This window comes from Globicephala melas, chromosome 9 (assembly GCF_963455315.2).
Source record: "Globicephala melas chromosome 9, mGloMel1.2, whole genome shotgun sequence".
NCBI classification, from domain to species: domain Eukaryota; kingdom Metazoa; phylum Chordata; class Mammalia; order Artiodactyla; family Delphinidae; genus Globicephala; species Globicephala melas.
Genome location: NC_083322.1, coordinates 94,174,108 through 94,200,368, shown reverse-complemented (window position 1 = coordinate 94,200,368; position 26,261 = coordinate 94,174,108). Strand labels below are relative to the sequence as shown.

At 46.2% G+C, this 26,261-nt stretch overlaps 1 protein-coding gene across 2 annotated transcripts in view; it reads left to right on the top strand.

The window, feature by feature from the left end:
* Positions 1–26,261, top strand: part of GLI3 (GLI family zinc finger 3) — a 286,648-nt gene that overhangs the window by 81,639 nt on the left and 178,748 nt on the right. The window contains exons 1-2 of one of the 2 annotated variants that reach the window (XM_060304841.1): positions 9,082–9,207; positions 12,897–13,139. In XM_060304841.1, coding sequence (XP_060160824.1) covers positions 12,950–13,139 — 190 coding nt within the window. In that variant the 5' untranslated portion in view covers positions 9,082–9,207; positions 12,897–12,949. Of the gene's footprint in view, positions 1–9,081; positions 9,208–12,896; positions 13,140–26,261 lie in introns of those variants that run through there. The other variant, XM_030871185.2, reaches the window with a different exon arrangement.

Sequence of the window (26,261 nt, the reverse complement as noted above, 5' to 3'; positions counted from 1 at the left end):
ATGGACACTGAAATTTGAATTTCATATACTTATCACGTGTCATGAAATATTCTTCCTCTTTTGAATTTTTTTTCAGCTATTTGAAAATGTTCAGTCCATTCTTAGTACACAGGCCATGCAGAAACAGTCTGTGGGTGTAAGTTGCCAACAATCATCCTGAGAGAATTTGCCTGATCATTTTTAGTATTGTTCAGGGAGAAACAGCAAATGTATTTCTTGGGAAGGTTCAAGTGTCTCAAGTCATTGGAGCGAACCAAGCAGAGAAGAGATTGATATTTTCAATGCAAATTTCAAGCAGGCATGCTTTGTAAATGTTGATTATGGGCCTGATCCAAGATACATTGAAAAAGTGGGTGAAAGAGATGGGCAGTTAAATTATAGGTCATTAACTTGGATCCTCTTTCTGGTTGTGAAACAGCGATTACTCTCTCCCAAGACCTCCAGCCTGGTGATTGGCGATGGCTCATTTTATATAAGGGGAAGCAGCAGCCCAGAGAAATCCTGTGACTTGCCTGAAGTCCAACCAGTGTAACAGTAGAATCAGTCCTGGAAACTTAGCCATCCACCTCCTGACCCAGGGCACTTGCATCCCACTGTCCTGCTTGGCATGATTATCAAACAGATAATGAGGAGATTAGTGCTGGTACCCGGCATTCATAGATGCTATAATTTATAAAGATCCTTTTCATATTTTGTTTAACCCTCAGGAAACCCTGGCAAGTAAGCAGGGCAAGTTTTATTGTCTGCCCGTTAAGTGAGGCAACTGACAATCTGATATAATTTAAGTTACCCAGGGTCACACACCCACGAATGCTAGAGGCAAGTCTGGGACCCAGGTGTTCTAACTCCTTTTATTATATACCATGTTGCCTTATTATATATGCGATACGGCACTTGATGTCATTAATAGCCAAACATTAAAAAAAAAAATTGAAAAAGAAAGAACACCCTGCCCTGGCTCCAGCCCCTGGCGGGGATTTTTAAGTAGAGGTTTGTGTTATGAGAATTTTTTTGCTTTCAGAATGCTGCACGTGCCTCCTGTAAAACGTTGAATTAGATGATTTGATTTTTGGTAAGTGGCCCATGTACGTTTATTATTTATTTATTTTGGTACTTTTTGCTTCAGCTCATTTTGGCTAAACAAAGCACTGCTGTATTTTTATTGCATAGCCCATCATTAAAAGAAATTGAAAAGACGCGTGTTAGTTTGCATAGTGCACGGATGGAAATCTATCTGGCACTTTTAGGAACGGTCACAATTCCTAATAGTGCATTTTAAGGAGTCTGGTTTTGTTCTTGATTAAAAAAAAAAACTCTCTGAAATTTGCTATAATTCGATAATCGTCTTTCTTGGGGGAGAGGGTCTCAGCTCACTGTGACCCTGGTGTTATCGACTTACGCAGCACTCCCTTCCGGCCTGTGGGAGGGGAAGTATACTCGGGGGCCACATGACGGGCCTTTCATTTGTTGGTAAATAATCCACGCAAAGCTGCTCCCAAGCGCACGTTTTCCCCTCTTCTCTATAAGCCATATGCTTCTTTAATCATTCGACTTACGCCCCTTGCCATAAACTGCACACAGCTTTAACTGTTGGCACTATTGTTAACTTGAACACAAACCAAATACTCAGACGGCTTCTGGCATCTAAGTCCCCAACACAGTCCCCCAGAAGATGGTGGTAAATGTTCCTTTGCACAAATAGCTGTTCAGAACCTGGAAACCCTGGATAACAGGTCCTTCGGTTACAGACTGAAGTCTCCTTTCCTGATAACTTGTATAAGAAGAGGTAGAATAATTTTAACAATGACGATCATCTTCACTTATACGTATAAGGAAATGACAAGCGAATCAGTGCTCAGCTTTCAGAGACTTTACGGTAGACACTTGGCAGGAGTCACTCATCACGGATAATAGATGAGAAAGTCCCCAAGATGTGGCGCTGAAGGATGGCCTGAGGCGGCTTGCTTAAACTTATTAAGCCTCAGGGTACTTACCTGAATGACTGGGCGGATGGGACTGAGTACCTGGTAGACTGGTGAGCAGCCAATGGGATTAATGCCTTTGCACTGGGCACACGACCTGGCTTTTAGTACAAGCTCAGGAATATGAACAACAGCCATGGTTTAATGATAATTTCGAATGCACTTTCCCTTTATACCTTTCAGGGGGTGCCCTGGTGAAAGCTGAGTTCCCAAGTTTAGCAGGAAGTGACGTCAGGGCATTTTTGGTACTTGTTTGGAAGGTACTCGTGTATCGGTACAAAATAATTAAAAAGTCGCATAATTTTAAATAAAGGAATTTATTGACATCTCCATAAATCGCAGCATCATTGTAAGGTGTTATCAATGCATGTGAAAATAGCCTAGCTGGCGCTTACAGTCTTAACAGGTGGGATAAGTAGTTTAAAACAAGACTACAGGAGATAAACGTGTGGGATAATTTTTCAATATATGTGTACTTAATTTGGACTTCTCTAGAGAATTATCGTGAAGATCATACTTAGGATAGAATTAAAACCAAGAGTAAAAGAAATCGGCTATATCTGCAGTCTCAAATGGTTGGGAAATACAGAAACATAAAGGAAAAATAATCCATAGAAATATTTTCATGCTATCTTGGTGCGTTTTTTAAACTTAAAAAAATGTGCATAGAAATAATTATGTATTTGTCTTCCTCCCTTAAAAAATTTGGAGGCATGGTGGTCTAGTGGGTGAGTGGACTCTGAATTCCAGTTCAGGCTCTAGCTGTGTTTTCTTGGATAAATATGCCTCAGTTTTTGTATCTGTATAATGAGAAGCACAACAGTATTTACCTCATAGGATTGGCACGTAACATCTTAGAACAGTACTTGGCATTCAGTAAAATCCTTTCCTTATACTCATTAAAATCCTTGACTGCACTGTATTTAATGATATAGTATTCCATCCTATCATAAGATAACGGACCTTAATTTTGTTACTGAGTTTTCCCTACTGTAAATAACACTGTGATGAATATCCTTGAATATACATTGTCTTCTTTTCCGATTTTGTTCCCTTAAGATACATCCTGGAAGTGGGATCATTTGATACAGCCGATGATGGAAATATTTTAATAGTGTGAGACAGTGACTATCCCTTTGTGTCCTCCCTAATACTCAATATTATTGCTTTTGCAATTTGACTGTAATATTCCTCATTGTTTTGGGGTACAGGCTTTATTAGCAAAGGTGAGTAAGTTCCTTTAGGGTAGTAGTTAGTCTCCAGTGTAGCAGAATCCAGTCTGCTACCTGTTTTTGTACAGCCTACGAGCAAAGAATGGCTCTTCACATTTTTCAATGTGATGTGAAAATTACATGAAATTCAGATTTCCGTGTCCGTCAATAAAGTAGTGGGACACAGCCATGTTCATTGGTTTATATCTTGTCTGTGGCGGCTTTTATGCTGCAGCGGAGTTGGATGGTTGAGAAGTTCGCAGACGTATGCTAGGGCATTGATCAGAATTCAAATTCAAATTTATCTTATATTTCTTGACGCTGAGTAGAGAGGTCCAACAGCTAGATCTTTACGTGGGAGCTTTAGAGTTCGACTGCCTGGGCTCCAGGCTCTGCTTGTGAACCGTCTGTGTAACTTGGGTAAGTTAACCCAGCTTCTCTGTACCATAGTTTCTTATCTGGCAAATGAGCAGAATGACATTGTCTTTCTGATCAGGATACAGTGAAGAGTAAGCAAGACAGGTGAAGCCCTCCCTATGTCATAGTAAACAAATTTTAGCTGTATTTCACTGGTACATGGTTAATGGATTTGAATTGGTCGGAAGAATGAGTGAGACTAAAATTACTTGTATTTTGGAAATGTGGATGAATTTGGTCTTTTGTTTCCTTAATCGCTTTTATTGGGACTTCTTGAATATAAAAATGCATTCCCCTGGTGGTGGGACATTAAGTTCTCCTGAATGCGTCTGGAAAGCTAGCAAAAGGGCAGAAGAAAGGTCTGACTGTGTCCTGGTTTCTACTTTCATGCAGAGGAGAGTGGACGATTGGTGTCTGCCCCGTCCAGTTGGTCAGAGGAGGGGAGAGCAGTGGGGGTACCAAAGCATCCTGTCTTGGCTGTGACCATAAACATGGGCTTTGGGGGAGATTAGGTTTTGTGACCATTCCTGCTTTACTCATAGTATCTGAGCCATTCCTGGAAAGTGTTTCCCAAAGTTGCAGACCTTTGTGGCTAAGTAGCTAGAAGTAGGCTGACCTCTCTAGTAAGAGCGTGAAGAATCAAAACGTGGTGTTTTCATTTGGATTTCTCGAATGCACATTTCATAACTAAGGTCAAAGTGGGCAGTGGCTAGAGGGACCTTTTGTGGTTAGAAACCTGACCCCAGGCAGCCCCTGGCCTTGCCCGGAGGCTGGGTCAGCAGAGGCAAGCGCCCTGGACCATCCCTAATCTTGTCCCAGCGTGGGTGGAACCTCCAGCTCCTTTCAGTACAGTAATGATATTCGCTTGATATTTAAATGCCCTCTCTGGAGGGTCTGATTCCTCCCACGGAGTAAGCGTGGTCTTTAAAATGTTATTAAAAATATAATACCACCATATGCTCAGGCTTTCTTAGTACCCCGCCTTCTAAAAACAAAAAACCAGGCAACGTAAACACACCAGATGAAGCCAGTTAAATTTGTGCTCACCCCTGCAATTTAAAATATGGTGGAAAAGTTAGGAAATGGGACTTTGATGTAGGGACGGGGACAGGGTGGGCGCGAACCTGGGAACTGCCATTCAAAAGTGCGGCCAGAAGAAGCTGTCACACACAGAGATTTTTTCCTGCCTACCTTGAAAAGAAGAGCAGGAATTCCCTGGAGGCCCAGTGGTTAGGACTCCGCGCTTCCGCTGCAGCGGGCATTGATTCGATCCCTGGTTGGGGAACTAAGATCCCACAAGCCGCCTGGTGCGGCCAGAAATAAAAAATAAAAAATAAATAAAGGAAGAGCAGGCCCTGCGTCCTCCTGCTGGACAGGAGCTGGGGTAGATCTCCAGGGCGATCGATAGGCTTGGTCCCATTGGAGGATGCAGCTGGCAGCAGCAGCCTGGACCCTCTAGCCTTGTGAACAGACATTTCACTCTTTCTGTTATGACTGTGGGATGCAGATGTCATTATGGAAAGTTAACTGCTCAGGTCTGTAGGTGCAAAGCAAGGAAGAGGGACTCTTCATTCTTTGCTTATAAAACACTCAAACTGGGCCTTCCCTGGTGGCGCAGTGGTTGAGAGTCCGCCTGCCGATGCAGGGGACGCGGGTTCGTGTCCCGATCCGGGAAGATCCCACATGCCGCGGAGTGGCTGGGCCCGTGAGCCGTGGCCGCTGAGCCTGCGCGTCTGGAGCCTGTGCTCCGCAACGGGAAAAAAAAAACACTCAAACTAAGTTCTCAAAGAAATCTCTAATACTTCAATGTTCCTGAGACTGTTACTCGCAGATAGGCATAAATGCACTATTAAGCAGAAGGGAAAAAAATGGGGCCCTCTTGAGAATTTATTGTACTGCCTTTGATGTCACTAATTAACTCACTCTGTGTAAGCAGCGACTAGCAACTAATAGCAGGCTAATAGAAGAAGCTTCATGACATTTTAGAATTCTTAATGCAAGGAAGGGTCTTCGCGAGCTCAAGGAAAACAAGGAAGATCTCTGTTTTATAGGAGAGCCTGCCGGGACCCTCAGGGGCCTGTTGTGGTCTTTTTTTTTTTTTTCTCTTCCGAGGTACAGGTGGGGCTTGACTAGTGCTTTCTGTCTGGAAGTTTGAAAGCTGGTTCGTAAGGCTGGGTTTGTGCTGGGTGATAGTGGACCAGGTCACAGCGACTCTTTGCTGTGCACATCATTAACGCCGAGAAGCATCCTCCCAGAGGTGGGCAGGGGTGTGGACCTCTGATTGGTGAGGGTTCAGAGAGAGGCACAAGGAAAGAGAATGAAAACCCTATAGGCCACAGGGCATGCCTGGTGAGGACTCATATGTGAAGCTGATGGTGTGATTGGCTCCTGATTTTTCAGATGGCAAGGAGCCCTTATTGTATGATCTTTTTAAAAAGGCAAGAGGCTGCTTGCTCTCTGCTGCCCTGGAACAGCCATGTCAGGTTTGCCCTTCCGTTTATCTAAAGTCTCATCTTGCTTTCTCTCCACTCTTTCTATCCCAGGAGCCCCTTTTGAAGCTGGGTGGAGCTCTGTAAGCTGAGTAGTAGGGAGTGAGGCCAGAAATTGCCTTGGGTTCAGTTCTAACCTACACTTGGGAGCAAATAGTTTCTGGTGAAGGGCTGGTGGGATATGGGTCAGTCTGGACTATGTTTTGTACTTTGGCAAAAAGAACTCTAGAAATGTTAAAACAATTATGGCATTCGTACTACTCTGATTGAGGGCGTTTTGTACTCTCTCTCCTTCCCCCTTGGGATCTCCTGGTTGACGAAAGTGGGAAGAGAGAGCTACCCGTTAATCCTTGAGCCCATGATCTTTGAGGGAGGGTTGCCACTTGAATTTCTCCAAAGCTTCACATCCCCCGGCAGCCCGCTCGTGTTGCAGGCCTTGCAGTCGGTTTAAAGGTTGCAGACAAAGCGGAGAGCTCTCTCCCATCCATCTGGGCCACTCCCTCTATCATCACTCATTGTGAATGGGAGATGTATGTGTAGCCGCATAAGGGCGACGTCTGACCCCAAGGACATTGGAAATGTTCTCAGAGAAGGCATTGTTTACTCCTCCCCTTGGAAGCCAAACTCTGAGACATTCTAGGGAGCAGCCTCTGGCTTAGGCATCCCTGCAATCAGGATGGAAAGAGGCAAGATTCTGCTTATAAAAACTACAGGAACTTCCCCCCAGCCCCCAACTTCCTGGCATAATTCTACAATGCTTACGAATGTACTTAGCCTCTTCTCTTTCATTTCTGATCTCTCTTTGGTCAAAGTCTTAGAGAGAATTCTGAAACAGGGAGGCGAGGACTTGGGTTCCACTGGTTTTTATTCAAAGAAAATCAGAATGTAAATAGCCACAGAAATAAAAGCTGACAAGATGCCACCAATGTATAATAGGAAAACATGAAATAATGCTCTTTCCAAACACAGCCTGGCAATTTCCTGGGAGGAGAGCAGAAAACGATGCTCTGTTGCTTGCTCAGAAGAGGAAGCTGGGGCCCCAGGCTTGTGGGAGCACATTAAAAACTGCAGCAACACACAGATGCCATTGGTTGAGCCTCAGCGTGTGAAAGGGTGTGTGTGTGTTTGTGTGTAGCCTGTGTAGGGCATATGTGTGTCTTCATGCCTGTGGGGATAAGATGCTTCATGGTACTAAGACCCTGAGGTTGGATGTCTCCCTGTGGATTTGTCACTGGGACCCTCTGGGTGCTTCCCAGGAGTAGACTTATGTTGATAAAAACTTAATAGGAGAGTATCAAAGGTTTGAAAATGTCTGTGCATCAAAATGTAATTACTTTTTTCCCCCTTTTATGGTGGTTATGGGGGTGGAGGCTGGGAGTGCATCCAAGTTCCAGGTATCATTCCCCAAACCTGCCTGGGAGCAGACGTCTCGTCCTGTTAACAGGACTTTGTGGCCTCAGTAAGGCGTGGCTGGGATTCCTCTTACATCACTTACTCATCAGGGATGTGGCTGCCTGTTTCTGATTAGGAAGCTGGACCTAACACCTTGTCCTGCTGCAACAGTGGGTTCTGGTGAGGATCAAGTGAGATGATCTAAATGATAAAGCGCTCTGTAGTGGAAAAGGATTATTTATTTTCTTAAGGAAGGGGGCGACGTCTGCTGGTGAGGGGTCACGAATAGCCCTCTATGTGTTGATGAAGCCTCAGCCCTGTGTTTTAATCCATTTGAAGACGACTTGATTATATCGTTCAGTTTGCAAATGATGAGGTTTCACAAACGCAGACCTTATTAAACACGGAAATATTATTTTCTTGTTCGAATCCCATTCGCCTCGAAATCTTTTTCGAGTATGCAGTCTTCCCCCCCCCTTAACATTTTGTGGCTTCTGTCCCTCTCCCCAGCCGCCCTGTCTTTTGGGCTCACTGAAATCTGAGTGCCACTTTTCTTGGAAAACCTGATATTCTGACTTCAGTTTTGTAATTTAATGATGGAGAGTTTCCTTAGTAAACCAAATTTAGAGTCCTAGAATGCTTATCTTATATCCAGACCTTGAACATAAAAGGCATTTTATACCGCAATTGTTCATTTAATGAGCAATTGCAGAGTGCAGGCCGGTTAAGGGATTGAGCTATATGCACTATTATTGCAAGAAGTATTCCGAAATACCAGAAATAGGACGTAAGCTCTGATCAGGGAGACTGCGAGCACAATTACCTTCTTTTCAAATCCTTCTGTGACACTGCAGGAGGAAAAAGGACTTTGAAACTTGAAAGGAAAGAGCTTGCTTTCAACCTCAAAAGCTAGGAGGAAAGGGCTCTGAAATTTGCTCTGAATTCCCAATTCACCATTAGCCTGTTTCTTCCTTTAGCCTCAAGGCATTCTCCGCTTTTTGAAAAGATGTTAAGAAATTCAGTCACAATAGAGAGCCTAGTTCTGATGTGTTTCCCTCGGTCCATTGAGGTCTGGGCTCCAGCCTTTGTGTGCAGTGAATTGAGCTGAGCATCTAGCTGGTTGGAGAGAGGTGAATGAGCAGTTGCTGTGCAGTGGCGAATTCTGGCATAGAAAGAAGCTCCCCCTCTTCCTTTATTTTCCAGCATGCATTCCTGTACAACCCTTGCTAGTGGCCATATGTGGCATCGAGCCTGTTCTTAAGTCAATACGGGATCCTTGGTTTATTGCAACTCTTGTTAAGTTTGTCTTGTAATTGAAGCTGCTGTTGACCTTGCTTGGGGACCGTTTGTAAAACCGTTTATTTAGCATAAACTGAAATAATAAACCCTCCTTCTCTCGGGCTGATTGTGATAGGGTGACATTAGTTTGATTTAATGATTAGCCAGCCTGACCCTTCTGCTGGAGAGAGCGGGCTTGAATAGAGAGAGTTCACTCCGAAGCACTCAGAAAGAATACTAATGAGCTTGTTAAATTTAGCATGGCTCCAACCACTTTTAATTCCTCTAATGGGAGCAAGCACTGCCTGGGAGAGGGAGAGGGCCAAGGCTCAGGGGGGCAGGGAGACACCGAGAATGTTCCTCGAGGGTCTGCACCGCTAGATAAAGCCCACCGAGAGAAGTTTGCAGAAAGTAGCTAGCCAGAGCCTGGGACGAGTTGTAAGTATTTTGATCTCTTTTGCTCTGTGTCTCCTGTGTCTTGGGGGAAGAGAGGAGTGATGCTTCTAAAACGGGATTTCAAGGGACAGCTTAAAATCCGTGTTCCTTTCAGAGGTGAGCACGTGTACCTCCCGGGAGTTCCTCATCCGCTAATTCGGTCAGGGGGACAGGAGGTGTTCGTAGTTAGTGATGCAGCCTAGGGTGTTACTTTTCTATCTGAAGAATCCTCTGAAACTGTTCTTTCCATTCCGAGGCGAAAGAGCACTTGTTTCCTGGGTCGCGAGGAGAAATCGTCCAGGAGTTTGTGAGCGTCCACAGGCGTGTGTGTGTTGAGTCCTGCTTCAGGCAACACGATTACTTCCTTTAAACCTTCACTGTAAACGGTCTCAGCAGCATTGGCCACGAGGCCACTTCTGAGTTTGGAGAGTTTATGGCACTAAGCGTGTCCCATGCCATGTGGGTTGCCTTTGGAAGAGCGTGGAAGATCTGCGACAGTTTCTAAAGTGAGATGCAGGGGCAGCTCTCCCTAGGGGGTTAGGAATTCCTTAACTTCCCCTGGAGCACAGCTCTACAGAAGGCAAGGGGGTCCCAAGTGGGATCCCGATGACAGTTTTGAAAATAATTTTCTCCTGAAGCTTTTAGTGAATTGCATGTCTCAGTGTGACCCCCGAGCTAGCAGCTGTTGAACGGAGAGAGGCATGAACAGTCGCCTTGTGTTTGGCTGTTCACGTCCATTGGCAGATGCTTCTGGAGGACTGGGCTGTTTGCTTACATTTTTGCAGCCGACTTCTGCTTGTTGCCATGGTGGACAGTATGTTTCTGTCAATAATTTGGCCTGGCGTAGCCTGTCTGCTCTGACTCTCAAACTTTATTGAACAACTCAGCTCAACTGAGCAGGATTAGACAGCTCTCGTCTTTTTGGCTTGCTGAAGTGGTTGCTAAATTTATAAGAGCAGGCAGGAATATTGCTTGGAAAGTTTCCTTTCCACTGTAGAGTGCACGCCTTCAAGCCTCTTAGCTGTCTGTATTCTGGGGCATGTGTACTGTCAAGTTTTCATCTGAATGCCCCTCAGAATCAACTCAGTACACGAGATGAACTTCATGAAATAATCGTCTGCTGGAATGTTCTGGAGGGGGAGGGGAGGTGAACATTTGGGAGCATTGACTCTTGTATAAGTCAGTCTGATGAAAGTTTCCACGTGAAAAAAAATTCTGGCCTGCGTTGTACTTTACTAAGGGAATTCATTCTTGTTTTCAGTATCAAATGTTTGAACTTTGCCGATTTCTTGTTATAATTTGATATTCACGCATGTTGTGTTAACTCTCACGAAGAAAATAATTTTTAGCTAAAACGTCACCCCCCACCTCTGTTTCCACGTACCCCGCCGCACGACTTCCTTCGCCCACCGGTGGGGAGAAGGTGGGAGGGCTGTGATCAGACCGTGCCAATTACTCAGTGATTCGCGAAGTTGGATGCAGATGCTATCCGTAGAGGCATCGTGTCGAAGAAACTCACTCTGTTACAGGGATGCCGTTTTAAGAGAAGAAAAGTTAATTTCTTCTAGGAAGATTAAGTCAAGGGAATCCTGTTTTAAACCTGGAACAGATTAGTAGGGCTTGGTTAGTCATCTTGCCCAGAGAATGCTAATTATGTGTCACAGCCCCATTTGATAGGGGCTTTCTGGTTTTCCAGATGAAGGTGCCTTCTGCAGAATTTGCCCCTCAGCGCTATACGGTTGGAAGTGGGAATTTGTGTAGGCGTAAATTAGTGGAAAACATGACTTTGGTCATTTGTGCATTATAGGAATTTTTATAAAACTGACTAAGAGTTTTGAAGTGTTTTTGACACCTTTCTGCTTTTACGTCACTGCAAACCCTCGTTCTATAGCCTGCAACTTTACTGCTGATGAAGTATGGGAGTGGCCTAGGGCCTAAAAGTATTAGTCAGAAGGGAAAATAAAAATGTAGGTTTTTTTTTTTTGAGTTTGTTTTTAAATTAGCAAAAGCATGGTTGGAATTGCTTTTGTAAAGATCAATGGGTGAAAATGTGGGATTGCACCATTTTCTTTTTTAGTAGTTACTTGATAGATTAAACTCATAATTTATCGCATCATTACAAGGTTTTGGGGTGAGGATCTGCACAGAATAACGCTAGAATAATATTTCACAGTTATCCAGCAGTAGTCAGCAAAATTACTGTAAAGTCCAGAACATACCGCATTGCCTGTTCAGTTTTGGAAGTCATTTGCTAGGCTAAAAAAAAAAAAAAAAAAAATACATTGCTTATTTCTTCAAGTCCCAAACATAGGCAGAAAAATGAGAGTTTCTACTGGCTTTAGGTAGTTCAAATTATTAGGCATCACAAAACAGTAGTTGTTACTTTAGTTTGTATTTTCACGCTCATTCAAATTTATAGCTATTCTTCTGAATTTGTCAAAAGAGCTGTGAAACTGCTAAAGCATACTTCTTCTGTTTTGTTCAGAGGCTCTCAGCCAGACATACCTGCTTTCTGGGATACTCTGAAGAGAGGTTTGTGTATTGAGATTAGATGAGTTCAAAATCTGCTCATCTAAATAGTACAACAGTATTATTATTTATACCCAAATATAGTTTTTGTTTTGAGAATCAGGAACAGGAAACAGCTTTCAAACGAGGTGTCTAAGCAGTGTCCCAACAGCTTGGTTTCTATCAGCACTTGTCTGCCAGAGCACAGTCTGTGGATTAAACACAGAGCTTGTGTGGGCGTAGTTTAGAGTGTGTGTATGATTCTAACAGATGAAGCGGTCCACTAGTTGTGGGTTCCGATCGCCCGCTCAGTTTGATTTTATGCCTCGGCTCTTTGATCTGCTATTACAGAAAGGTCATCCAATCACATTGGCAGAGAATCATAGTGGACAGATGGAAAGTTCTTACAGATGAAAAGGAGAAGTATTAGGGAGCTGGCATTTCAGCAAGCCATTGCTTACATGTTGGAAGTGACGTCTGGAGCCCACCAGAGCATGGATGTAGATCAGTGTAACTGATGTCCTCCACACCCGTAGCCTCACCCCGTTTTCGTCTTAGCCCTCAGCTCTGCTCTGTGGGCGGAAGCAGGAAGTGGCCTGCAAGGGGCACTGTAGGTTTCCATGATTGGCATCTTTATCCCTTGGAACCAATGGGTTTTCTGTCCCATGTCTGGCTCTGTTTCATCTCTCAGTGGGTCACAAATCTGACTTCAAAAAAACCCCAAATCACAAGCACTTTGGGATCGCTTTCTAACGGGTCCTCTTCTGAGGAACAGAGGTCCCTCGCTTCCCAGATCACCCGGAGACCTGGCTTCCTCAGACCAGGGGAAACTGGACATCCACAGCCCTAGGCTGGCGAAACTTCCAGTTCCATGTGGGACCCGCGGGGATACTGGAGAGTCCCCGCTGAGCCTCCCTGGCAGATTCGGCTGGAAACCGGGGATGAGAATTTGCTGACCCCCTACATCTCAAGTGAATAGGCTCATTTCCTGCCCGCCTTCCTCCTTCGATTCGTATCTTGGACCCTCATTCATAAGCAGTGTTGGCTTGAGACTGTCCCGTCGTGGTGTAGCTTTCAGAGTTGCCAAGAATGAGAAATAGGCTTCTTTTGCGGGGGTAGATGGACGGAGAGGGAGCCCTAGTTGATGGCCGCTCACAGAGTTTCCGTTTCCCTTCCTTCTTCAGAGGATGAAAGTCCTGGACAGACCTATCACAGAGAGAGAAGAAACGCAGTCACCATGCAGCCACAGAGCGTGCCGGGGCTTGGCAAGATCAGCGAGGAACCTTCGACATCCAGCGACGAGAGGGCCTCGCTGATCAAGAAGGAGATCCATGGGTCCCTGCCCCACCTGGCCGAGCCCTCCGTCCCCTACCGCGGCGCTGTGTTCGCCATGGACCCCAGGAACGGCTACATGGAGCCTCACTACCGTAAGTGGTCCCCTCCCCGTGGCACTTGCCGTAGGAGCCGCGGCAGGCTCTGCGTGTGTGGGCGTGTGTGGGCACGTGTGTGCATGCGCTTAATGAATGAGGTATTTGGCGTGTATTAATTTATACAAATGGAATTTATACAAACGTTTAATTGACTGTCTGCTTTACTGCTTACTTCTCCCACATCCTGTCCATGCCTCTCTTTAGGGAAAGCCATTTCCGTGCATCCCTAAGCAGCTCTCAGGCCTCGCAGGGGGTTGGAGGGCCGCCGTCAGGAAGGTGTCCATCTGTGGTTAATCCACGTGGACCTTTCCCGGGAGCTAGAACCAGGTTTGCTCCGCCCAAGTAGATGCTGCTAGAGGAAGACTGGTAGAGGGGGGCAGTTACTGAAGTGGGAGGCATTAGCAGATGTCTTTAACGGCAGCCATTCCCCCTTTTCAGTGATTTGTGTGTGTTTGTTTTTTTTGCTTCATTGTTGAGGAGGAACAAACCTCTTCTAACCAACCGAGGCTGAATCCCTTCCTATGGAAGATTTTTCCATGTGTCCTACCTTCTTCTGGAATCAGCAGACCAGAAGACCTCGGAAAGCTCCTTTTCCATCACTCAGAAAGTTTAAGAAATTAATGAGGGCTCCGAACACACCTATACAACGGTTTTCTCCCAAGGCAGAAACGTAAAGGAACATATACAAGGGTTCAGTTTATTTCTGGCCTGGTTCTAGTTAAAAGACATGTAATTCGGTGGTGGAGTAATGAAGTTCACATTGAGATGCTCAGGCTTGCAGCTCTTGATTACAGATTTATCACCTTGCCAGGATACAGACCTGCTCCGACTCCAGATGGACCATCGCGCTCCAGGGAGGGGGGACTGGTTTGCGTTTCCCTTTTTCCACATCGTTCAGAAATTTTAGTGTTTTAAGGCAAAAGGTCATTAGCCAGATGACTGATGAGTGAGGACAGCTGATTAGTGCATGGTTTTTGGCTCAAGAAAGTGCCCAGGATAAAAGCTAATTTCATCCCTTCATTAGTTGGCTTGAAGCAGAGGGGAATGTTCACTCATCAGGGTGCAGATCAAAGAGCTTCGCACAACCTTCAGTCTCAGTAAACGCTCCTTCTTCCTCCCCCCGACGAGAGTATATTGTTGGTAAGGATGGAAGATACATTATTTTCTTCGGTGGAGGGAGATTTCTTTTAAGTGGTCAGAGGCATGGAGGAAAAGGTCTGATGGCTTCTTGTTCGCTTTTAAAAAAAGGCTACAACTTCTCTGTTTAAAAAGTGCTTATCAGCCCTGTGGCTACAGTTGTTACTTTTACGGATACAGAAATAAGGAGGAGGCGTAATGTGTATGTTCCTTTCCTTCCCTCTTTAGAGGTTTCTTTCATTTTATTTGATTTCTCCTTTATTTTCGGAACGAGAGTTTATAACAGTGTGGGTAGGGTTTTTCTCCGAGCACATGCCTAAGTTTTCTACGTTGTATTTTTGTGGATGGGTCTGCATTAGATCTCATCCATGCAGAAAATTGGAGGGACTGTACGTACTCTCGACCTATGTTAATATTCCCGGAGAGTGCGCTTACTTTTGAGAAAAGATCGAGTCCAGATTATTCGCCACACGTTCCCTGTCTTGTTTTCGCCCTTCCATGGGAACACAACTTTCCAACTTTCCCCATCTCATATTTGTGTTGTGTGTTCGATTCCAGATGCCCACTAATTGGTGAGGTAGTTAATTGGTCAGGACAGCTGCCCGAAGTAGGCAGATGACTGCTAACTTTCTGTCTGTGCCGTCCAACTTGCAGCTTGCCCTCGGCCCGTTTGTTCTAACGCTTTGCCCATTGAATTCTCTCCCCGTCGTTTGAGGGGCCGGGATCTCTGCACATCTGAGGCCCTCCTCCCCTCTCGGTGGTCCGTGTGTGCGACCCCCCCCCCCCCACTCCCGGGCCTCCAGTGGAGTACGAACTAGTCCGGGGCATTGAAGAACTCTCGGTGGCTCTTGGAACTGTCCACTGTCACCTGTTTAGGGGACATCGCACCCATAGGTTGGTTATGCTTCAGCTTTTCCCACTGCATTTTCAAATCACTGTTAAAATCACACGGTAATTTATAACCGAGGTAGGTTGTCTGCCACCAAACGCCATTTTGACCCACCCTCTCAACGTACTCACTCATTGGACGTGAATAAATGCTATCGTTACATACATCGCATGGATGGGGAGACCTAGGGATTATAGCTCAGCAACCAGGGCACTCAGGTTCCAGCCTCGCCGCCTACTGGCCGTGTGACCGTTGCCAAGTAGGCTTGTGCTCTCAGGCCCCTCTAAGGATCCCTTCCTAACTGTTGAATGGGAGTGATGTAAGACCCCCAGTCCCATGGCGTCCTTGTGACAATTAAGCGAGACAATGCCAATAAAATACTGAGTACCATCTCTGGCTCATGGCGAATGCATTGGAATCATTACAGTAGCTGTTTCTCCTCTGCCCCATCTTTCTTCTCCTGTTCCTTCCTCCTTCTTGCCCCTCCTTCCGTTCCGTCGTCATCATCATCATCCATGCCCTCACCACCATCTGTAAGTGATGCGTTCACTCTCCAAACCGACGTGTTTTTTTGTTTTGTTTTGTTTTGTTTTTTGGTACGCAGGCCTCTCACTGTTGCGGCCTCTCCCGTTGCGGAGCACAGGCTCCGGACGCGCAGGCTCAGCAGCCATGGCTTACGGGCCCAGCCGCTCCGCGGCATGTGGGATCTTCCCGGACCGGGGCACGAACCCGCGTCCCCTGCATCGGCAGGCGGACTCTCAACCACTGCACCACCAAGGAAGCCCCCGACGTTTGTTTTTTTTTTTTTATCAGAGTTGCAGTTGTGTTCGGTTCAGTGCAGACTGGCTTGTCTGCGCCAGACCTGCTTTCCTCCGTCCCTGAGGTTAGCATCTTCTATAAATACAGATTACAGATGGAGTGAGTTGTAACCCTTAGGGAAAGGGTGTGCGGTTAGCAAGGGGTGCCGTGGCCCTGTGAACAGAATCCTTTCTCGATGAACCTTAGTGGACCGACTATCATTTTTTTCCTGTTTGGGGAGTAGAGAAATTTTAAAGCTTTTACGTGAGTTGGAGTTTTAACCTTTTAAATTCCTAGCAGAAAGTGTTTTATGTAACAAGTACAAACTTAATACATGTGGAAAAACAAAAAGTATAGGGTTAGGTGTTCATGGTAAATAATTTAAAGATGTCCTAAAACTAAGCCTCAAGGGGTCAGTGGGATATGACTTTTCTAGAATCCTGTTGGCTTATTTCATCTTCTACCAGTATAATGAACGTTTTTTTAGGTACCTTGTAATAATATTTATCCACCTCCCGTGGATTTAGTTATCCAGATAAACGACTGATGGGAAGCTGAAACTGACACATCTTCTAAGAATCTTTTAGTGTGTGAGAAAAGTACCCTCTTTTTTAAATGAGCCGTAAAAGTTTGGCCACGTTTCTTTACCTTGTCTCAGTCGGCAGCCTTGTCTAGAACATAAGTTCATTGCAGACCTTCGGTAGCTGACGGTTCAGAGCATCTTTTCAGGCCGTTCCCTTTTCCTTTGAGTCGTCTGCCAGCCCCACCAGACGGTCGGAGGGGAAAGACTCCTCTAATGCAGTGTATCTGGGCATGTGAACTCTCACAGTAATTCCTGCGTTTCTCTGTGGTTGGAAAATGCAGACGTTCCAAGATGCCTAATTTGTGCTTCTATATATACTAACTTTGTATTTCTAACGTGTGGGCAGGCTTCCTGTAAGACCGGAAAAGGGAAAATCGCTTTTCCCCTCAGAAGGACATCTGTAAAATTTTTATTGCACAACACTCTGTTATCCTTGGGTAGGCAATGTTGCATCTTCACAAATTGCACTTAGGCGGGATTCAAAGTATTTTCGGTTTTGTGGGTTGCACTTAAAAAAAAAAAGGAAAAAGAAAACCCCAGGATAGCGGACACTTCAAACATTTGCAACATGTGTTTGGAATAAAATCCTCACTGGGGGATCGGGGGGTTTGTCTCGCCGAGGGTAGCTGTGGATGGGGTGTATGTCAAGGCAGGAAAGTTGATGTTCAAGCTGCATGGCTCAGACCTGGGGTGGTGCTGACAGGCTGGCTGCTGCAGGATCACTAACGCTTTATAATTGGGGAGAGCACGGGAGGGGCCAGATTTGGGGAATCTGACCTCCTTGTCCTGGAGTCAGGATAAGGATCCCCATCTCCGGCCCAAAGATTTCTCAGCAGTTTTATTCTACTCCTGCTTCATCTGTAGCCAGATATTCCAAACCACCATCACCCCCCGCCCCCCGCCTTCACTTAACCACTGTTCATTTCTTCTTTTATAAACTTACAAGGCAGGTGACATAATAGTTAAAGCATTCCTGTACCCTGGCCGACACTTAACTTTTATTCTCTTCCCCATTACAGAAAACATGTGTTGCATTGTCTTCTGTCTCACTGTGCGGAGTCCAGTTTTTTTAACGGTCCCTGCAGGGGTCTTGGTGGGGAGTTTCTTGGAATCACCAGTCATGTCATACAGATCCCCTGCTGGTTTTGTTAAAGGCGGGGAGGGTTTAGAAAGATGCCCCCTTTTCTAAAATTTCAGGTCTCTTTTACAGTTTTATAGTTGTGTGAAGACTGCTTTGCTTCTGCCCCCAACTGCTCCCAAGCAGTAATTCCTCCTGGAAAATATGATTCATTCCTCCATGTAAATGCTTTGATTGAAAACATACCGCTGGTATTCTTCCTTATGTTTCCCAGCTCGGATGACAGAACTATTAGTTGCTAATTAGCAAAACCTGAGGAATTAGCTTAAAGAAAAGAAACTGAATTTTTAATTGGCTGGCATTTGTCTTCTGTGGAAAGCTGATGTGCTGAGCCCACTTGCCTTCTGACGTGCTAAAAAAAAAAAAAAAAGGGCATGGAAGATGTTTCTTCTACCTGTCTGTCTTTATATTGGGTGACTTTCCACACTCTTTAGAAATACGTTTGCTAAGTGAGGGGAAGGGAAGAGGTGTATTTTACATATTTAATAGACGTACCTGCTCATGTTTCTTTTGCTCTTGGAGTGTCATCTGGAGGCTGTGAAAGACAAAGATGCCTACGAGGCACAAGTGAACAGTTTGGTGTTGACCAAACTGCAAAGGCGGTGACAGTTCCCCGAGCACACAGTTCTGTTCTCATCCAGGCTGTCGTTTCTGTCTTTGGAGAACAGTTGACAAGCCAATCAGGAGTGTTGGGATTGTTTTTTTTTCCCCCCCTTGAAAACTAGAGGGTTTTACCAGAAAGACTGAGGTTGGGTCATACTCTGGGGGCTTTGCCAAGTGTCTTGTATCCTGGGCTGGTCGTCTTGAATTGTAAGGAAGCTGGAGTGGGGAGATGCAAGCAAGTCTAGGAAGTTTTGCAGAACTTACTCGTGAGCTGAAGAATAGCTCCCTGCTAATTTTTGTCCTCTTAGAAATTCAATGTAAGGATCCAAGCTTTCTTTCAACGACCTGGAGGTAATGTTTTAAGACCAGCAACAGTGAGCCAGTTCCATGGATGTTTTTTTACAGAGCTACATTGCAGTGCAGCTCTGCAGAAGGCAGTAGAAATTTAGGGATCATTTTGAGGGGGCTGCAGATTCCACTCTCCCCGCTGAATCTTGACTACTCTCATACTTGACGTGACTGTGATTCCACGCATGGGTCTTCTGAGGTAACGACTGAAACTGGGACCCAAAGCGGAGAGGAGCATGTGACCTTTGGAAAAATGAGCTATTGATTTTATCCACTGAATTACTTACTAGGACATACTTATTAGAGGGGACCAGGGAGAAGCCCGAAGGCCATTCCTCCAGGAGAGGAATAGAAAGGAAAGGCAAAGGGAGATCATGTTCTAGAGAGAACCCGTCGGCCTGTCGGTGCCCTGGCCCTGCCCTCTCACCCTCTGTTGTCCACATAGTGCCCCCTGCAGGCAAGTCTGGCTCCTGAGGTCCACTGCTCAGGCCGCCCTGCTCACACTGTTGTCCTCCCAGAATAATTCTTGGCTTTCCTCCTCACCTTCAAGTCCTACTTATTCTTTACTAAAGATGCACTTCCTGTGAAAGACTTCTCTAAGTCCTATCTCACAAGGATCTTTCCCTACCCTGCACTCCAAGTTCACGTGTAACTCTCACCCTGAAACACATCACAGCTATATCCTTGGGTGGTCCGTGTGTGTTGGCCGGATCTCCTTTAGGATAAAGGCGATAGTCCGGGCAGTGCTTTGTTCTTCTATCCACCAGAGTTCCTAGGCAGGACTGGGAGGGCTTGTTAATGCAGAGAAGGGATGAGCGGTTCCTTGATTGGCCTCAGTCACACCGGAGATGAAGTTAGTCCAGCGCCTGCCGGTCAGAGGTGGCTCCTTGGCAAACTGAAGAGACTGAATCTTCTGCATCCGTTTTATAATTCACCCGTTATAGGCAACCTCTGATCCACACTGGCTCCCCTCCCCCATCCTTTCTGAACGAACGTAAGCAGGGTTTCAAGTGTTTATAACACATTTATACATTTATAAACATCAAGAATACTTGCTTCTGCCCACCTATAGCACACTTAAAGCTGCCAGGATGCTCAGACCAGGTGGGATGCGGTACTTTGGAGGAGATTGACACTTTGCTCCCAGAGTTAGATGAGGACCAACTCATTGTAAACACCACGGGATTCTCACAGGAGATTCGCCCCTCCTGTGTGTTTTGAAGCCTGTCTGAAATCGAAGGGGTAGGTCTCTTTTCCTGTAGCTGAGGTGACCATGATATTTGTTTTCCCCTTTAGCAAATTTCGGTGATTCGTCTCTAGGCAATTTACGATCTCGGTAGCATCTTTCCCACTCATTAGTGTGCAAGTATGCGTGTAAATCCATGGTAGTGGAATCCTCCATCGACAAATAGATCGGGATCGTGAATCCAGTTGTTTAAATATTCCGCGGAGTTATTTTCCTTTTCTAATTTGGCCACCCGCCCACCACCCAACACAAGCGGCAATATTTTTAGTTGCTTATGATTTCTTTCCCTCCCCCCGTCCCTCCCTCCTTCCTTGAGAAAAAGCACGAGAAACACAGCAATGCCTGCCATTTCATAGCCATCTGCTAACAGCCTTCCAGCCTCTTTTCTAACGGAGGCAACATTATACTTGGCCCCCTCCTTTCTGTTGTATAATTAAAGAACGTTACCTTTGATGTCTCTTGAAAGCTGCATCTCCTGCCTTGCTTTAGCTTTCTTGATCTTGTACCTATAAGTCTGTGCTGTATCTGCATCCTGCTTAGTGAAAGGGCTGGATTTTTCTCTTTGTGCCTTGTGCAGTTTGGTTTAATATAGGCAACCGGTCTGGCACTTTACGGCTCTGTCCTTCTTACGTTCTGATAGACTTCGGATTCTTGTGGAACTCTTTGAAAAGTATCCAACTTTCAGTCCTTTTAGCTTTTACATGTGGGTCTCTACATTGGGTCTCTCCTAAAATGCACTGTTCTTATCTTCCTAATATCTTCCCTTCTTTGGGGGGCCTCCTGGCTTTTTGTTAACCTCAGTTTTTGATGAGTTTCTTCCTCTTAGAAAAAAATGAAGAAAGTTCTTGACTCACTGAGCTGTTTGTATTTTTGGTTCCCCTGTCAGTCATTTGTTAGTGAATCATGCTTACTGAATGTCTCTTAAGTGGTGACAAGTGTTAGACAGAAAGAACAAGGTCATTGCTTCATGGAGCTTCAGGCCAATGCGACAATAAGTCAAGTAGATAAGCCCTTCCTTGCCTAAAGTCAGCACAAAGGATGTATCATAAAAGGTAGATGCAGGGCCCCTGAAGAGAAGGTAACACACATACCTCACCCAGCCTTGATGGGTCAGGAAGGCTTCCTGGAGGAAGTGACGTCTCTACCTGTGATAGAGAGGTAGAGAGGAATGTTTTTGAAGGCGTGGAGGCCAAAGGAAAACATGTCACTCGTGCGGACCCAAGAGGACTCTGGGGTTGGTGGGTGGAGCTCAGGTCAGGGAGTGGCAGGAGACAGGCTGAAGAGGTTCAGGCCAGTGGGCTCCCTGGGAGCAGATCCTCTTCTGCATGAATCCACGGTGAGCCCTAAGACTTGTTTCATGGCCTTTGCGTATTTAAGCAGATCTTTGGGTAACTATGCTTCCCATCACCAGCCCAGGATTTGTTGCAGAGTTTAATTCACCTCCTCTTTCTGATTTGCCACTGTGATTCCATCCCCAGCCCCTCCCGACTTCTCTGGCTGACTTATCCCGTGGTCCTCAAGGACGTGCTGCTGCTTCTCCTGAGTCGTGTGTTATATTTTCTTTCGAAGACAACAAAATCCATTTCTACTTGTTCTCCAACTGCTGAGCTTTTCTGTATTAGGTAACCCTGATCATCACAATAGCTGGGTCTCAAAGTACAAATCCCAAACATTGGGAAATAAATGTGGTTTCATTTCCAGTGAATCAGGAGTGTTCTGTAGCAAGACACGTTTTAACTTCAGAATATAAGATTCACCATAAAATTAAAAAACTTGAGTTTTAGTTCATTGAAAAACACAAATCCCCTAACGTCCGTTGAGCTAGAGGAATTGTGCAAAGGGCCCACGGCAAGGTTGGCGAGAGGGGCCAGAAATAACAAAGTGAAATTCTGCTGGGAAATCAAGTAGCTAATACCACTGGGAGAAAATGAGAACAAAGACTTCCAGGGGTGGGATAAGCCCGCAATCTGGCCTGGACAGAAATAGTCTTAGGGGAGATGGGGGGACCCCTGAGGAGGAACCGGGCCTCTCCATGGAGGGCTGCGGGGCTAATCAGCCGGCATTGTGTAGGTCAGAGGAAGCCCACTCTAGGAAGCTGGGTGTTTACTCGTCCACTTGGGAGGGGGGGGCAGAATCTGCATCCTGACTGTGTTTGTGACTTGTGAGTGGGATCAAAGGGGGCCCTGCTTTCTAGTTTAGAGAGGAGCAGAGAAGTGTGCATGGAGCGTCCTGGGAAACAGACATCACCTCTTCTTTCCATTTGCTTTCGTGAAATAAACCTGCATTCGAATTCGGCAAGATTTCAGATTTCCTCCCCAATCCCTGTTTTTCCCCTTAAGGTAAGGAATGTCATAAGATGCCATCACTCCCCCCCCCACCCCGCCACTCTCCCCCAGCATCTGTGATTCCAGCTTGGCCCGACAAATCTGACCACATAGGTTGACTCTTTTGAGCAGATGTGTAGTTCACGTCTATATTTAATGTACAGGATGTACATCCCACAGCATGTAATGCTGTAGGATGCATTTCTGTATAGCCTCTGTGTTTTATCTTTAATGATGTCTTGCGCATAATTTTTGCCCATCACGTTCCACAAATGATGATATAGAGAGATGGTCAATGAGCGGTTGAAGGCACCTGAGTGCCTCCAGTGTCCCCAGCTATTCTGATCATGCCCCAGCTTCAAGTCTTACTCCACTGGGTACACGATGCCTGATCTTCATTCTCATTTCAGAAATTCCATGCATCTTTTTGAGAGTCTGCTACAAGTCAGGCACTGTCTAGGTCCTGAGGGGCCAGCATTTGCCAAGACCGATCAGGTCCGGGCTTTCGTGGAGCCCACATTCCAGCCAGAGGAGATACACACCAAACGCAGGGGCAGAGACGTCAGCAGGGTGGCACAGTGGGTGCACTGAGTCCACTAAAACAGGTGGCGTGCTGGGGAGAGACTCGGGGTGGAGCACGGCACCTTGGAATGGGCGGGCAGAACAGGGAAGGCCTTCCTGGGTGGTGTTTTTGCAGCTGAGACCCAAGTGATAAAAAGGAGTCAACCTTGGGAAGGTCCAAGGGGAGAGCATTCCGCTTAAAAAGTGGAATTCGTGGGTTTGCCATGGCCACGTCCTGGATCAGAGAGAAGGGGTGTGTGGTGGGCAGGCGGGGGAGATGAGTTGAGGGGATCTTTGCAGGCAAATGGAAAGCCAGTGGAGGGAGTGACGTGATTTGATTTTTTACTTGAAGGGATATGTGTGTGGGGATTGTCCTGAAGGGGCGGAGTGTAGAATTATGGAGACAACTGTCAAGAGGTGTTGCAGTAGCCCAGGTGGGAACTGGTCCCTCTGGCTTAGAAATTATAGGGGGCAGAAATCAGGCCCTCACTTTGTGCCATATGGCATGGGCTTCGTCCTTGAATTCATTAAATCCCCGCAACAACCTTATGAGAGGCCACCATGATTTTCCCCAGGGACAGATGAGGAAACTGGGGTCCAGGAAGGCTAAGTCACTTGTCCATTTGTACCTGGTTCAAAGTGGCCGAACCAAGATTCGAACTTACGGAGTTTGCCTCCAGAGCTCAAATCCTTAGCTCTTGCCCCATAACTGCTGAGACTTCAAAATGGCAGTCCAGGTCTGTACAAGGGCCTGGGCAGGCTGGCTCAGCAGGGAACTTAGGGATTCTTCCAGAACCGGACGGTGGTGTTGCCAACGGTGACGGGCAAGGGTCTGGAGGGTCTTGGGAGGGCAGGCTGCCTGCCACGCGGGTCTCTAGGTCTCAGATCCTAACATGGAGAACACAGGTGTGCTCGGGGCTTCCTTTGCCCTTGCTATGTTCCAGGCGTGGCTACGTGGGAGAGAAGGAGAAACTGCTTCTCAGCTGAGACTCTTCCAAAGAATTGGAAGTTACCTATGACCTGAACATGGGGAGGCCTCCTGGTCTTCTGTGTCTCTATTTTGGGGGGATAAGTGTGTGGGGAAACAGTGGCAGTCACCACAGGCCCATGAGTGGAGCATTGATCGTGTGCCAGGCGCTGGGCTAAGGACCCCATAACACGATCTCATTTAGTTTTCGCACAAACGCATTTGGCACCTGCATTAACTGAGGCTGAGATCTGGAGTGATCACGTGGCTTGCTCCCAGGGCCAGTGTGAGTCTAGATTCCACGGCCCAGGGCTTGGGAGCCAGTGAGGGAGGCTCCACGTGCACTGCTCTCCTACTTGTCTTGTGAAATAAACTCTCTCCCCACCGTGTCCCTGTTTCCCTGACACCTGCAGGGGCTTTGGGGCCATAGGCTGTCTGTTGGATCAATGATGGATTCGTTCGTTATGTGAACTCTCCATTCCGAAGAGCAGCCTCTGTAAGTAACTGGGGCTTTCACGTGTCACCAGAATAATGCAGTATCTGGACCCACCTAGGCCAGTCTGGGGACAGCTTCTCCAGCTGCACTGAGGCCACCATGCCATCCCTCACCTGTTTTCTCCTGTGACATCAGAGCAGTGGACTGCCCTGCCCCACCCAGGGGAGGAAGCGGCAGGGGAAGAGCATCCCTTATTTATAAGTATGCTTGGAATGTTTATATCGGAGAGGGAGAGAGAGAGAACCATAGTCTTTTCACACAAAGGCATCTTCTTGTCCCACTGATACGGGCAGTTCCGGGTCTCCTGGCTTTGGTGTCTCAGATACACTGAAATAATCCTGGGGAACAGCAGTTAAGCCTGATTAAGAAGCTGGAGGAATGATTTTTGAGAAAAGGTGAAAAGGACTGAATACGAATAACAGAGCCAGTGCAGGCTAAAGAGACACATAGAGACTCAAATGAGGAAATAGATGCTAAGGAAAGAAAAGACAGAAGCAAATGCATGAAGACAGTCAAGGAGGAGACCAGGGGGATCCCTTTCTCTCAAGGACCTGCAGGCAAGACTGACGTTTGCTTTAAAGACTAATGTGAGTATCAGACCCTGTCTGCATAGGGTTACAGTTCAGGGGACTTGATCTGACTTGAGATAAATCTGGATCTGGTAATAAAGATGCAAGTTGTAATAATGCTTCCCCTGTATCAGGAGAATAAGAAACATTAATGTGGAGACTTTCAAGAGCGACTACCATCCCCTGAGATACTTATAACTAGAGCAGTCTAAAAATTATGGACAGTTGCTTTAAGGTTTTTAGAGAAGGCAGAGGGATGACTTAGATATTTTTATTGATTCCCCAGTGTTAACCTAGCACCACACACAGTAGAAATACAAAGTATGACCCTGGCTCTCGATTTTATATTCTGGGGAGAGATCGCACGAAACAACACATGAAAACAATTAAGCCCCATATCAACAAGTATAAAATAGCAGGATGAAAGGCACGACCCGGGTCCGGGGAGGGTGATTTCTGATTCCAGCGGGGTTTTACAATAGAGCTCTGACTCCATGGCACATTTAAATCCGGTATGAAATTTCTCCTAATTAACATTTCCCTTCTTCCTTCCAAATATCAAATGTATGGACTCTAGGACATTCACATAACACATATGCCAATGCTGCATTTTCTTTCCGCCTGACCTGTTCCAGCTGTTACAAACTTTCATGTCTGACTTCCATTAATTTATGAGGAGTTCTGAACTGCAATCTGAAATGTTCCCCTGAATTTTTGACTTTTGGGGGCGACAGATTTCACGTGAGTTGATCATTACCCTTGCTAACATTTCAGCCAAGCATGGGAGTTTATTACCCTCTAACAAGCTTTCCAGGGTCCTCCAGTGATGTGTGCTTGCATGCGCTGTCACGGCTCCCGAGGGGGTACATAGATAGGCTTTGTCACCGGTCATGTCACCCGCCCCCCCCCCCCCCCCCCCCCGCCACCTGACCGATGGAACCTGAGCGTCCTCAGTGGCTCTCGTCCGGCACACAGTTCCTGCCCTTAAAGTCTAAGAAGCTTGTAAAAAATAGGTTTTCTGGGTTTTTAGAGGCGTGCCCTCTGATCTCGGGCAGGCAGAAGTTTTAGTTGGCATTTTCGTGCCAACGAAAATGCTCCTTCCCTTTCTTCTCCATCTTCGGGTTTTTGTTTTTTTTTTCTGCATCATGCGGGGTCCCAGTTCTATGACCATGGATCAAACCCACAGCCCCTGCAGTGCAAACGCGGAGTCTTAACTACTGGACTGCCAGGGAAGCCCCTCTTCTCCATCTTCTGATGGTTCACAGGAACAAGGAACTGAGTCCAGGTCATGAAAGGTTCAAGGGCAGTTTGGGGTCATTCGCACTAGATTTTTCTTCAACGTGAGTCCGTTTCATGCTTGGTTATGCATCTTAATATTTCATATTGGTGGCCACGTGTTCTTAGTGTCTGGGAACATGCTCACTAGGCTGTGAAATGGCCCACCTGTGACCGAGGTGAGT